Source organism: Panulirus ornatus, chromosome 3, assembly GCF_036320965.1.
Source record: "Panulirus ornatus isolate Po-2019 chromosome 3, ASM3632096v1, whole genome shotgun sequence".
Taxonomy (NCBI): domain Eukaryota; kingdom Metazoa; phylum Arthropoda; class Malacostraca; order Decapoda; family Palinuridae; genus Panulirus; species Panulirus ornatus.
In genome coordinates, this window is record NC_092226.1 from 18429714 (window position 1) to 18444508 (window position 14795).

At 40.8% G+C, this 14795-nt stretch overlaps 1 protein-coding gene across 5 annotated transcripts in view; it reads left to right on the forward strand.

Moving 5' to 3' along the window:
- Nucleotides 1-14795, forward strand: part of LOC139761047 (ATP-dependent DNA/RNA helicase DHX36-like) — a 189584-nt gene that overhangs the window by 100434 nt on the left and 74355 nt on the right. For all 5 annotated transcript variants that reach the window (XM_071684847.1, XM_071684856.1, XM_071684818.1 and 2 more), the window contains 2 exons: nucleotides 4426-4503; nucleotides 13334-13520. In XM_071684847.1, the coding sequence (XP_071540948.1) occupies nucleotides 4426-4503; nucleotides 13334-13520 (265 nt within the window). The remainder of the gene's footprint in view (nucleotides 1-4425; nucleotides 4504-13333; nucleotides 13521-14795) is intronic.

Below are 14795 nucleotides of genomic sequence, written 5' to 3' on the forward strand. Positions count from 1 at the left end.
TTAACTTTTTCTTCTTTGTCACCACATGGCACATATGGAACCATTAGTTACTGAAAACTTGAAATAATAACTGGGAGACTGGAGAAAATAGGGAAAAATAGGTATGTATGAGTCCACTGTGGGAATGACATTAGTGAAAAATACATAAGCTGTGTACATCATGCCCTGAGAGTGTTGCAAATGCATGAATTTAAAATGGTGTCCACAGATACACATAATGTAGAATAAAGAAAAAAGACAGGTTAGGCATGTCATGACATATGTTTCCAGTAACGAAAAACATAATAGGTGCTAAGCATTGTGTATTCTGTGAGATGGTTAGGTGGAGGCTTGTTAGATCAAGAATAGTGTAGGTGAAAGGAAAGGTTAGGATTGTGAAATATGTATGGTTATGCACATGTGAATATGAAGACTGTATGAGATTAGGATGAAATTAAGCTTTTCTGGAGGAATTTGAATGACTTTATAAACAGTTTTGAAAATGAAAGAAACGGGGTCATATTGTGTGATATGAATGCGAAAGTGGGATGTTATGGAATTGGTGAGATAGTTGGTAAATGGGTAGTGTCTGGATTGAATGAGAATGGAAGCTATCTTGTGACTATTTGTGCTGAGAGGGATTTATTCCTTGTGAACACATTTGTTCAGCACAGGGTGATCCACAAATATACATGGATGAGGAATGATGGAAGAGAAACACAAAAGGCTTTAATTGACTATGTGGCAGTGGATGAAAGATTGAGAACCATTTCACAGTTCTTGTGGGGATGAATACCAGGGAGAAGTTGAGGTTTGGTGTAAGGAAGGATGGAGAGGTAAAAGTGTTGGCATGGCAAGCAAAAAGATGAATCAAGAAAAATACAGGGAGGAGTATGAAAGGAGGGTAACTGAAAGCTTAGATGGAAGTGCAGTGAATGTAGGAATGCAGTCATGTGTGAATGAGGTGTTTAAAATGTTTGGAGAAATACTAGTAAAAGTTGTAGAATCAGTAGTTCGATTCAAGGTAGTGAGATACAGGAATAAAAAGGGCAATGCATGGTGGATAGAAGAGATTAGAAATGCTGTGGAAGAGAAGAAAAAGGCATATGGTAGATTTCTCAATAGGAAAGCACCAGTGGAAGTTCAGCTAAGGAGAGAAGAATACAAAATTTGTAAGTGGAACATTAAGAAGCTGATAAAGGAAAGCAAAGAAAGGGTAGATGAAGACTTTGGAAGAAAGTTAAAAGTTTCGGGATAATAAGAAACTATACTCGAAGGAGGCAAAAATAGAATGGAAGAAGTAAGGAAGGGGAATTGTCGATTCAAAAGGAGGAAGTGAAAGGAAGGTGGAAAGAGTATTTTGAAGGACTGATTAACGTGGGAGAAGGGAAGGCAGCAGTTATGTGCATGGGTATGGAGGAGAGAAGGAAGAGGATACTAGTGCAGGGGCTTATAGCAAAGAGAGAGGTAAGAAGGGCATTAATGAGGCTGAAGATATGAAAGGCATCTGGAGTGGATGGGATTACAGTTGAAATGCTGAAGTATGGAGGAGAAAGTGTGATAGAATGGGAGCATCTTATATGTAATTAAGCATGGAAACACAAGGATTGGATGAAAGCTATTATTGTTCCTTTATTCAAAGGAAAAGGTGTGAAGGATGTATGTAGCAGTTATAGGGGAATAAGTCTGTTAAGTTATCCCTGTGGATAGAGGAGAAAGAATACTTCCCATGTATTCCTTGTGTGTCATAGAAGGCAACTAAAAGGGGAGGGAGCGGGGGGGCTGGAAGTCCTTCCCTCTCATTTTTAATTTTCCAAAAGAAGGAACAGAGAAGGGGGCTAAGTGAGAATATTCCCTCTAAGGCTCAGTCCTCTGTTTTTAACGCAACCTTGCTAACGCGGGAAATATCGATTATGTATGAAAAAAATCTTAAGTATACCAGGAAATGTGTTTGCAAGTATATTAATTGATAGAGTGATAGAAGTGACTGAATGCAGAATAAGTGAAGTGCAAGGGGGTTTTAGAAAAGGAAGGCGAGGTGTGGATCAAATTTTTGTTGTAAAGATGACCGTGGTAAAGTATTTAGCGAAAGGTAGAAGTTGTATGCAGCTTTTATGGATCTGGAGAAAGTGTACAACAGATTCAAGTGGAATGCTTTGTGGGATGTGTATGGGGGACAACTGTTGGATGGTGTAAAAACCTTCTATAGAGGAGCAAAAATGCTTGTGTAAGAGTGGATGGAGAGCTGAGCAAAAGTTTTGGGATGCATGTAGATGTGAGGCAGGGCTGTGTGATGTCACCATGGCTTTTTTTTTTATATATATATACATATGGAGTGATGAGTAATGAAAGCAGAACAAGGGAAAAGGGGTGCAGAGATGGAGCGTGGCTGAGATATTGTGGTTAGTGGCAAGCCTATTTGCGAATGATAGTGTTGTGAGTGTGTTTTATGATGTGTGTAAGCAGAGTATATTGAAGGTAAATGCAAGTAAAAGTAAAGTAATGGTGTTTGAAAGGAAATGGAGTGAATGTATATACTTTGTAAAACCATATAAAGTGAAAGAAGAAAGTGTGCTAAATTGTGCTGTAGATATGGGGGGAAAAAGATTGGAAGAAGTGAGGGAATTTAAGTATCTGGGAGCTGTCTTGGGTAAGTGTGGTTATATGGAAGGGGAGATAAGGGAGAGAGCATTACAGGGTAGAATAGTCACTGGGTCCTGTAATAGAATAATGAAGAGTAGAGGTTTAAGTATGGAAGTGAAGAGAGGATTAAGGGACAGCATTGTCCTCCCATCCCTGACCTATGCAACCAAAACATGGACATGGAATGAGGCAGAGATCAAGAATTCAGGCTGTGAAAATGAGCTATTTGAGAAGAGCATATTGTGTGACTAGATGGAGTGAGGAAGGAAATTGAAGGGTGTATGAGAGATGCGGTATGACAAGGAAAACAAAGGGAATGGATTGTGACTACCTGTGACTAGGGTAAGTAGGGTGGAGGAATACTGTAGAGAGAGGAGAAACAGAGGAAGAATGCGTGGAATGGTGTATATGAGGGAGGCATGTAAGGACAGGGTTGAGTAGAGACTCTTTTGCTCTGGCTGTCCCTTGATAGGAGTTCCCAGAGGGAACAGGCATCAGAGATATAGATAGATAGATAGATAAATCATATGGTATTCTTAAGCTCATTTGTGATTTATTTAGTTCATCTGTGATGGTTTCTCAACCACACTTTTTCTTATCTCACCTCTCTCTCTCATCCTTTTATTAGCTATGTAATCAAACCTCTTCACACCTCATATTTTTGTCACACATTTCATATCCAACACATCCACCCTCTTCCAAGCATCCTCATCTATAGGCAATGCCTCACATCCATACAACATCGCTGGAAATACTGCACCTTTATACATACACATGTTTGCCCTTATAGATAACAGCACTTTCTTTCTGCACATTAATTAATGCTCCCAGAACTTTCACTCCCTCACCCACCCACCCAAAGACTCGCTTCTGTTTCTATGGTTCCATTTGTTGTAGTGACCACTCACAGCTTACTAAAACACTCCACCTCCCAAATTTTCTTCATGCAAACTAACACCACAACTAGCCTGTGGAGTTTAAGACTTAAGTTGGGATGTCAGTTGTTTAGTGCTTGCTTAGTTATATCATTGTGTATGTGTTTGTCATTGTTCTTTTTGTTAAGGGTTGTTATCTTTGTGAGTATAGATTACTGAAGTGTGAGAAAGGAGTAAGCTTTTCATTTCTTCTTGAGGGTTGGTCCTGTGTTATAGAGTGGTTAGGGTAGGAAGAGTCTACTGCATAGAATTGAGTGCTGGGCTTGTTGAGGTGGGACTGTATTGGATGGATCTATGTTTCATTGTGAAGGTGTTGAGCATTTGTGATTGCTTGGCAACCAGTGATTGTTATGAGTGTACTACTTTGTGTGGTTTGCAGCTTTGCTGTATTTGCTCGTGAGAGAGGATAGAAGACCTGGCCAGTGAGGCATAGCTTAAAGTGGAGCTGATGAATTGTTTGTAGAGGTTGCCGATGAATTCTTTACCTTGTTCAAATCTGGTACCAGTTATTCTTATGAGGGCAACTGGTTTGTGCATTGCTTTTCTGTTGATGTCATAGGTGTGAAGAGTTAATGTCGTGTGTTTGTGGAACATAGAGTGCTTGGGGCCTGAACATGCAAGAGGGTGAATGGCATATGTGGGATGAAGTGAAATGGAGCATTATGGTATTCAGGGAGTAATGTGCTGTAAGTGGACTGACCAGAGCACATGGAAAGTTGGGGGAAACAGTGGGAAGGTATGTAGGGCTTGGCTGTGGTTATGGGTAGCTGTGAATAATGATTAACTTTCATGCCTGGGTAGCTGATATGAAAACATACTTTGCTGAAGCAGAGCTCTAACTTTTGTTGCATTATTTATTCATTTGCAGGTAACTTACTAGTGATCCCACTACACTCTCTGATGCCCACTGTTAACCAGCGTGAAGTATTTGATAAACCACCAGAAGGTAATGTCTCCATAGATGTATATGCTATATCTTGCAGATCTTTCTTAAGCACATCATTCATCATAGAATTTCTCAGATCTGTTTGTTGAAGATCATTGAATATTGAAGTATTTACATGGCAGTTTGGTTGTCAGCTTCATGAAGCATATGCTGCTAATTTGTATTGTAGTAAAGGACAAAAAAGGCCACATTCATTCACACTCAGTCTCTAGTTGTCATGTGTAATGCACCAAATCCACACCTTCCTACCCATATCCAGGCCCCACAGACCTGGTTCAGTCCATTGATAGCACGTCGACCCCGGTATACCATGTTGTTTCAATTCGCTCTATTCCTTGCATGCCTTTCACCCTCCTGTATGTTCAGGCCCCAATCACTCAAAATCTTTTTCACTCCATCCTTCCAAGTCTAATTTGGTCTCCCACTTCTTGTTCCCAACACCTCTGACACATATGTCCTTTTTGTCAATCTTTCCTCACTCATTCTCTCCATGTGTCCAACCATTTCAACACACCCTTTTCTGCTCTCTCAACCACACTTTATTTCCACACATCTCTCTTACCCTTTCATTACTTACTCGATCAAACCACGTCACACCACATATTGTCCTTAAACATTTCATTTCCAACACATCCACCCTCCTCCCTACAACCCTATCCATAGCCCTTGCCTTGCAACTGTATGATATTGTTGGAACTACTATTCCCTCAAGCATACCCATTTTGCTTTCCTTCCACACATTCTTCGTTGCTCCTAGACCCCATGACTCACTTTTACTTACATGGTTCCATTTGCAGCTAAGTCCACTCCCCGCTATCTAAAACACTTCACTTCCTCCAGTTTTTCTCCATTCAAACGTTTCTCCATTGAATCAGCCACTAGAGCTGTATCATAAACAAATTAAACAACCATGGGGACATCACAGACCCCTGCTGCAGATAGACTTCACTGGGAACCAATCACTCTCCTCACTTCCTACTCGTACACATGCCTTACATCCTTGATAAAAACTTTTCACTGTTTCTAGCAGCTTACCTCCCACATCATATATTCTTAAGAACTTCCACACAGCATCTCTATCAACCCTGTCATATACCTTCTCCAGATCCATAAATGCTACATACAAATCCATCTGTCTTTCTAAGTATTTTTCACACACATTCTTCAAAGCAAACACTAGTTCCATGCATCCTCCACCACTTCTGAAACCACACTGCTCCTCCTCATTCTGATGCTCTGTGCATGCCTTCACCCTCCCAATCAATACCCTCCCATACAATTTCCCTGGAATACTCAACAAACTTATGCCTCAGTAGTTTAAACACTCACCTTATCCCCATTGCCTTTGTACAGTGCCTTTATGCACACATTCTGCTAATCCTCAGGCACTACCATGATCCATACATTCATTAGATATCCTTATCAACCAATCAACAACACAGTCACCCCTTTCTTAAGAGATTCAACTGCAATACCACCCAAACCTGCCGGCCTGATGGATTTCATATTCCACAAAGCTTTCACCACCTCTCCTCTCTTAACCACGCCATTCTCCCTGACCCTATCGCTTTGCATACTACCCTGACCAAAACACCCTACATCTGCCAGTATGTTGCTAAACACATTCAACAAACCTTCAAAACACTCACTCCATCTCCTTTGCACTTCATCACTACCTTTTATTACTTCTCTTTGCCCCCCTTCACCGATATTCCAATTTGTTCTCTTGTCTTACGTATGTTTTTCACCTCCTTCCAAATCATCTTTTTATCCTCCCTAAAGTTTAATGATGCTCTCTCTTCCCAGCTCTCATTTGCCCTCTTTTTCAACTCTTGCACCTTCCTCTTGACCTCTTGCCACTTTTTTATGCCTCTCCCAGTCATTTGCACTCCTTCCTTGCAAGTATTGTCCAAACACCTCTCTTTTCTCTTTTGCTAACAACTTCACTCCTTCATCCCATCACTCACTACCCTCTCTAATCTGCCCACTTCCCACCTTTCTCATGCCACATGCATCATTTGCACATGCCGTCATTGCTACCCTAAATACATCCCATTCCTCTTCCACTCCCCTCACATCATTTGCTCTCATCTTTTGCTATTCTACACTCAATCTCTCCTGGTACTTCCTCACACAAGCGTCCTTTCCAAGCTCACTTACTCTTACCACTCTCTTCTCCCCAACAGTTTCTCTTCTCTTTTGGAAACCTCTACAAATCTTCACCTTAACCTATACAAATAGATATTTATATATATTTTATTTATTATACTTATTCGCTGTCTCCCGTGTTTGTGAGGTAACGCAAGGAAACAGATGAAAGAATGGCCCAGCCCGCCCACTTACACATGTATATACATAAATGCCCACACATGTACATATACATACCTATACATTTCAACATATACATACATATAAATTTATAGATATATCCATATATACACATGTACACACTCATACTTGCTGCCCCCATCCATTCCTGTTGCCACCCCGCCACACATGAAACGGCATCCCCCTCCCCCTGCGTGCGCGCGAGGTAGCACCAGGAAAAAAACAAAGGCCACATTGGTTCACATTCAGTCTCTAGCTGTCATGTGTAATGCACCGAAACCACAGCTCTCTTTCCACATCCGGGCTCCTTAAAACTCTCCATGGTATACCCCAGACACTCAACATGCCCTGGTTCAATCCATTTACATTACATCGACCCCGGTATACCACATCATTCCAATTCACTCTATTCCTTGCACGCCTTTCACCCTCCTGTATGTTCAGGCCCCGATCGCTCAAAATCTTTTTCACTCCATCCTTCCACCTCCAATTTGGTCTCCCGCTTCTCCTTGTTCCCTCCACTTCGTATGCTTATATCCTCTATGTCAATCTTTCCTCACTCATTCTCTCCATGTGACCAAACCATTTCAATACACCCTCTTCTGCTTTCTCAGCCACACTCTTTTTATTACCACACATCTCTCTTACCCTTTCATTACTTTCTCGATCAAACCACCTCACACCAAATATTGTCCTTAGACATTTGATTTCCAACACACCCACCTCCTTCACACAACCCTATCTATAGCGCACACCTTGCAACCATATATGATATTGTTGGAACCACTATTCCTTCAAACATGCCCATTTTTGCTCTCTGAGATAACATTCTCGCCTTCCACACATTCTTCAATGCTTCAATGCTCCCAGTACCTTCGCCCCCTCTCCCACCCTGTGACTCACTTCTGCTTCCATGGTTCCATCCGCTACTAAATCTACTCCTAGACATCTAAAACTCTTCACTTCCTCCAGTTTTTCTCCATTCAAACTTATTTATTTTATTATTTATGTATACTTTGTCGCTGTCTCCCGCGTTAGCAAGGTAGCGCAAGGAAACAGACGAAAGAGTGGCCCAACCCACCCGCATGCACATGTATATACATACACATCCACACACACACATATACATACCTATTCATCTCAAGTATACATATATATACACACACAAACATATACATATATACACATGTACATAATTCATACTGTGTGCCCTTATTCATTCCCATCACCACCCCGCCACCTATGAAATGACAACACCCTCCCCCCCGCATGTGCGCGAGGTAGCGCTAGGTAAAAACAACAAAGGCCACATTCGTTCACACTCAGTCTCTAGCTGTCATGTATAATGCACCGAAACCACAGTTCCCTTTCCACATCCAGGCCCTACAGAACTTTCCATGGTTTACCCCAAACGCTTCACATGCCCTGGTTCAATCCATTGACAGCACGTCCACCCTGGTATACCACATCGTTCCAATTCACTTTATTCCTTGCACGCCTTTCGCCCTCTTGCATGTTCAGGCCCCGATCACTCAAAATCTTTTTCACTCCATCTTTCCACCTCCAATTTGGTCTCCCACTTCTCCTCGTTTCCTCCACTTCTGACACATATATCCTCTTTGTCAATCTTTCCTCACTCATTCTTTCCATGTGACCAAACCATTTTGAAAACACCCTCTTCTGCTCTCTCAAGCACACTCTTTTTATTACCACACATCTCTCTTACCCTTTCATTACGTACTCGATCAAACCACCTCACACCACGTATTGTCCTCAAACATCTCATTTCTAGCACATCCACCCTCCTCCGCACAACTCTATCTATAGCCTACGCCCCGCAACCATATAACATTGTTGGAACCACTGTTCCTTCAAACATACCCATTTTTGCTTTCCAAGATAACGTTCTTGACTTCCACACATTCTTCAACGCTCCCAGAACTTTTGCCCCCTCCCCCACCCTATGACTCAGTTCCGCTTCCATGGTTCCATCTGCTGCCAAATCCACTCCCAGATATCTAAAACACTTCACTTCCTCCAGTTTTTCTCCATTCAAACTTACCTCCCAAATGACTTGTCCCTCAACCCTACTGTACCTACTAAACTTGCTCTTATTCACATTTGATCTTGGCTTTCTTCTTTCACACACTTTACCAAACTCAGTCACCAGCTTCTGCAGTTTCTCACCTGAATCAGCCACCAGCACTGTATCATCAGCGAACAACAACTGACTCACTTCCCAAGCTCTCTCATCCACAACAGACTTCATACTTGCCCCTCTTTCCAAAACTCTTGCATTCACCTCCCTAACAACCCCAACCATAAACAAATTAAACAACCATGGAGACATCACGCACCCCTGCCGCAAACCAACATTCACTGAGAACCATTTACTTTCCTTTCTTCCTACATGTACACATGCCTTACATCCTCGAGAAAAACTTTTCACTGCTTCTAACTACTTACCACCCACACCATATATTCTTAATACCTTCCATAGAGCATCTCTTTCAACTCTATCATATGCCTTCTCCAGATCCATAAATGCTACATACAAATCCATTTGCTTTTCTAAGTATTTCTCATGTACATTCTTCAAAGCAAACACCTAATCCACACATCCTCTACCACTTCTGAAACCACACTGCTCTTCCTCAATCTGATGCTCTGTACATGCCTTCACGCTCTCAATCAATACCCTCCCATATAATTTCCCAGGAATACTCAACAAACTTATGCCTCTGTAATTTGAGCACTCACTTTTATCCCCTTGCCTTTATACAATGGCACTATGCAAGCATTCCCCCAATCTCCAGGCACCTCACCATGAGTCATACACACATTAGATAATCTTACCAATCAGTCAACAATACAGTCACCCTCTTTCTTAATAAGTTTCACTGCAATACCATCCAAACCCGCTAGCTTGCCAGCTTTCATCTTCCTTAGAGCTTTTACTACCTCTTCTCTGTTTACCAAATTATTCTCCCTTACCCTCTCACTTTGCACACCACCTCTCCCAAAACACCCTATATCTGCCACTCTATCATCAAACACATTCAACAAACCTTCAAAATACTCACTCCATCTCCTCACATCACCACTACTTGTTATCACCTCCCCATTAGCCCCCTTCACTGATGTTCCCATTTGTTCCCTTGCCTTATGTACTTTCTTTAACTCCTTCTAAATCATCTTTTTCTTGTCCCTAAAATTTAATGATACTCTATCACCCCAACTCTCATTTGCCCTCTTTTTCACCTCTTGCTCCTTTCTCTTGACCTCCTGCCTCTTTCTTTTATACATCTCCCAGTCATTTGCACTATTTCCCTACAAAAATTGTCCAAATGCCTCTCTCTTCTCTTTCACTGATAATCTTACTTCTTCATCCCACCACTCACTACCCTTTCTAATCTACCCACCTCCCAAGCTTCTCATGCCACAAGCATCTTTTGCGCACGCAAACCATCACTGCTTCCCTAAATACATGCAATTCCTCCCCCACTCCCCTTACGTCATTTGCTCTCACCTTTTTCCATTGTGCCATCAGTCTCTCCTGGTACTTCCTCACACAAGTCTCCTTCCCAGGCTCACTTACTCTCACCACTCTCTTCACCCCAACATTCTTCTTTTCTGAAAACCTCTACAAATCTTCACCTTCGCCTCCACAAGATAATGATCAAGCATCCCTCCAGTTGCACCTCTCAGCACATGAACATCCAAAAGTATGTCTTTCATGTCCCTGTCAATTAACACATAATCCAATAACACTCTCTGGCCATCTCTCCTACTTACATACGTATACTTATGTATATCTCTCTTTTTAAACCAGATATTCCCAATCACCAGTCCTTTTTCAGCACATAAATCTACAAGCTCTTCACCATTTCCATTTACAACACTGAACACCCCATGTACACCAATTAATCCCTCAACTGCCACATTACTCACCTTTGCATTCAAATCACCCATCACTATAACCCGGTCTCGTGCTTCAAAACTACTACCACACTCACTCAGCTGCTTCCAAAACACTTGCCTCTCATGATCTTTCTTCTCTTGCCCAGGTGCATATGCACCAATGATCACTCATCTCTCTCCATCCACTTTCAGTTTTACCCATATCAATCTAGAGTTTACTTTCATACACTGTATCACATACTCCCACCACTCCTGTTTCAGGAGTAGTGCTACTCCTTCCTTTGCTCTTGTCCTCTCCCTAACCCCTGACTTTACTCCCAAGACATTCCCAAACCACTCTTCCCCTTTACCCTTGAGCTTTGTTTCACTCAGAGCCAAAACATCCAGGTTCCTTTTCTCAAACATACTACCTATCTCTCCTTCCATTCAATCTTACCTCCCAGTTAACTTGTCCCTCAACCCTACTGAACCTAACAACCTTGCTCTTATTTGCATTTTCTCTCAGCTTTCTTCTTTAGCAAAGTTAGTCACGAACTTCTGCAGTTTCTCACCTGAATCAGCCACCAGCACTGTGTCATCAGTGAACAACAACTGACTCACTTCTCAAGCCCCTCTCATCCACAACAGACTGCGTACTTGCCCCCCTCCCAAATTTTTGCATTCACCTTCCTAATAACCCCATCCATAAACAAATTAAACAACCATGGAGACATCACTCACCCCTGCCGCAAACCGATATTCACTGGGAACCAATCACTTTCCTCTCTTCCTACTTGTACACATGCCGTAAATCCTTGATAAAAACTTTTCACTGCTTCAGGCAACTTAACTCCCACACCATGTACTCTTAATACCTTCCACAAAGCATCTGTATCAACTCTATCATTTGCCTTCTCCAGATCCATAAATGCGACATACAAATCCATCTTTTTTTGTAATAAATATGTATGTATATTGTTTAAGTAAAACCCACAGAATCACAAAGCATAATTAATTAGTAGACAACTTTTGTAAATATAAGTTCCTGATACCATTGTCATCAGTATCAGTAGCAACTGCGCATCCTCTTTGGTTGAAGTTCAGAAGTACAGTGATACTCTTTGAAGTGTTGATACTTCCAACCCATTTGGGGTCATTACCCTGGGTTTGGGAATCATTGCTCTATAACAGTGACAAAACCTGGATGGCCAACTTCATAACCAGCAACCAGTATAGGCACTTGCAGTGGATTCATCTCTGAAACCCTAATGCTTTGCCTTGGACTTCCTCAAGGAGCAGTCGTTTTTCCAGCCATCTTTAATCTCCTAATTGACTTCCCTTCAACAAACCACAGAACCAGTATGAAGGTCCTCTTGCATGCAGACAACCTCACATTCACATCACAACACCATGACACTATAGTAGCAACAACAGATATGCTGCACTATATTACATAGTTTGAAGAGTGGTTCACCTATAACAAAAATTGTCTGCACTACCACAGAAGTCTTCAGTAAACCTTTGAACACCAGACAGCCTTAAATCCAACTTGCACCCTCCAGTTATTGTGAATTGATAATCACTCCCATTCAACAATGCACAAGCTATTCTGGGCACCACATTTAATCTGTTGAGGAAATTCACACTCCAGACCACAAAATCAACTCAAAAGTATCACATAATCTAAAGTCCCTCAAAACATTAACTGCTGCCGGATTTAAACTAGAATAAGAAACACACTTCCATGGACATACAGTATCCTCCAGTAATAGGGTTTGAACCACAACCTTTTGTGTGGAAGCTAGATATGCTGACGACTAGGCTATGGAGCCTTTGATAAAAGAAGGACTTCACTTACAAGTAAACAAGTAACACTGTTTTGTATACATAAGCAATTCACCGGTCATTTCTCATCAGGAATATACTAACTAGTGGTGAACATTTTACTGATCTTAATGCCAGATGCATAGGTATATGAACAATGACTATAGTGCAGTAAATGTACATTTCCATAGTAAATATGATATCTTTCAACAGCAAGGTTCAAACCATTGCCACTTGTGTGAAAGCTAGGTATGTTAGGCTATGGAACCCCATAGTGGTTAACATACCCATGCTGTGGAGTCTGTTGTGGCTAATGTATCTATTTTCCATACAAGTAGCAGCAGTTTATATCCTACTTTTTGGATTTTTTTTATGTACTATGGAAGTGCACATTCACTGATGAAAACTGAAAATTATTGAGCATCATAAGTGAGAGGAGGGTAGCTTGTGCCTCATTCACATCCATATCTGACCAGGCAATTCAAGTGACTGCAGGTAACTCTGAAGCTATTTTCTCTGGACCCAGAGTAGTCTTTGATACCCCTAGATTACATCCAACACAGGGTCAGACTTACAACAAAAACTAATATTGGAGAGATAGGTTTCCATTACACTTGATAGTAATTTATATATCATTGTTCCTGTGAAATTCAAATGTAATAGATTTGGCTTGTAATTGACCATTTTTCCAGTTAGTCCTCTTAAGTAGGTGTTTACTGTATATTTAGTTAATTTATATTTTTATTTTTGGAAGACTTAACTCTTTCTTTATCCCCAGGTGTGCGAAAGATTGTCCTAGCAACCAACATTGCAGAAACAAGTATAACTATAGATGACATTGTGTATGTTATTGATAGTGGACGTATGAAAATGAAAAATTATGATAAAGAGGCTAATTTGACAACCTTGCTACCAGAATGGGTCACTCTTGCCAATGCAAAACAGCGTCGTGGTCGGGCAGGACGGTAAGTAATTTGGATTTTTATGTATATGTGAATGGAATTATTTAGCTCATTGCTACTTCTTATGACATTCTCTTTAAAGAAATTGTTAAAGGAATCATTTGAGAAGTAAAGTATATAGGAATTCACTCCCAAATATAGATTCTAATATCTGTAGTATGTAGAGCATGCATACAAACTAACCACTAGCCTTGAAGTCCAGTACAGTATAGCTAATCTGCATCTAAGTGGATATAAGGCAGGCAGGTGTAATTACCTTCATGCACTGTATGGGGAGGGAGTTTTACACCCGTGGTGCCCTATCTCTTGAACCTTCTCTACTATCATGCAGCTTTTTAAATTTTTTACTGTGTTTGCAGTAACTGTTTCCTACATCATTCTATTTCATTCATCCACTGCTCTTTACTGTAAAAGTACTTTTTATATCTTTTTAAACAAGTTTCATGCTTAATTTCATTTTACTCCCTCTGGTTGCTCTATCCCTAAATCTCTCAAAGAACTGGGCACTGTTCTTTTTATTGATCTGTTTTAAAATTTAGAGGTCATGATCAGGTCACTCCTAACTCTTTTCTCTTCCAAGGGGCATATCTATAGCCTTAAGCCAAATGAGGCATGATGATAGAGCTGCCTCTTCAGTGCCACAGAGAGGGAAGAGTATTAGGAGATTGTAATGTCAGACTAAAATTAGTGTATTCAGATGTTGATGAATTGATATTTATTGGTAAAGAAGTGGAGTTCAAGGATCATATGAAGAAAAGTGCACCTGTTATTATTGGATTCCTGGAAACAAAGTTTATGAAGACATGAGATCTATCCTGTTCTGCCTATAGGAGTGCATGATAGTAATGAGGGAAAGAGAAGGCAAAGCAAGGGGAAGATTAGCCCTCTTAATGGACGATAGCCATAAATTTCATAAGATAGTGGAGAATGGCCTATTCAGACTGTACATGATGGGAAGATTAAATCTTGGGAAGAAGTTTGTAGTGTTGTTAATATTGTTGTACAAAGAACTCACTTTTCAGAGATTGCAAAATAGTGAAAATGGGTGACTTCAGTCACAGAGGGAAACTGACAGAATTTGGATTTTCATGGTGGTAGAGAGTCATGGAGGCAAGTTTTTCGAGTGTATGCAGGAAATTATCCTTAACCAACATGTTGATAAAGCATACTAGGATGAATGGGACTGATACACCACCATTTCCAGACTGTCTTAAGACACACAAGCTTGAGTATTGGAAAAATTATATGTTACACCTATTGGAAAAAGTGATCATTTCA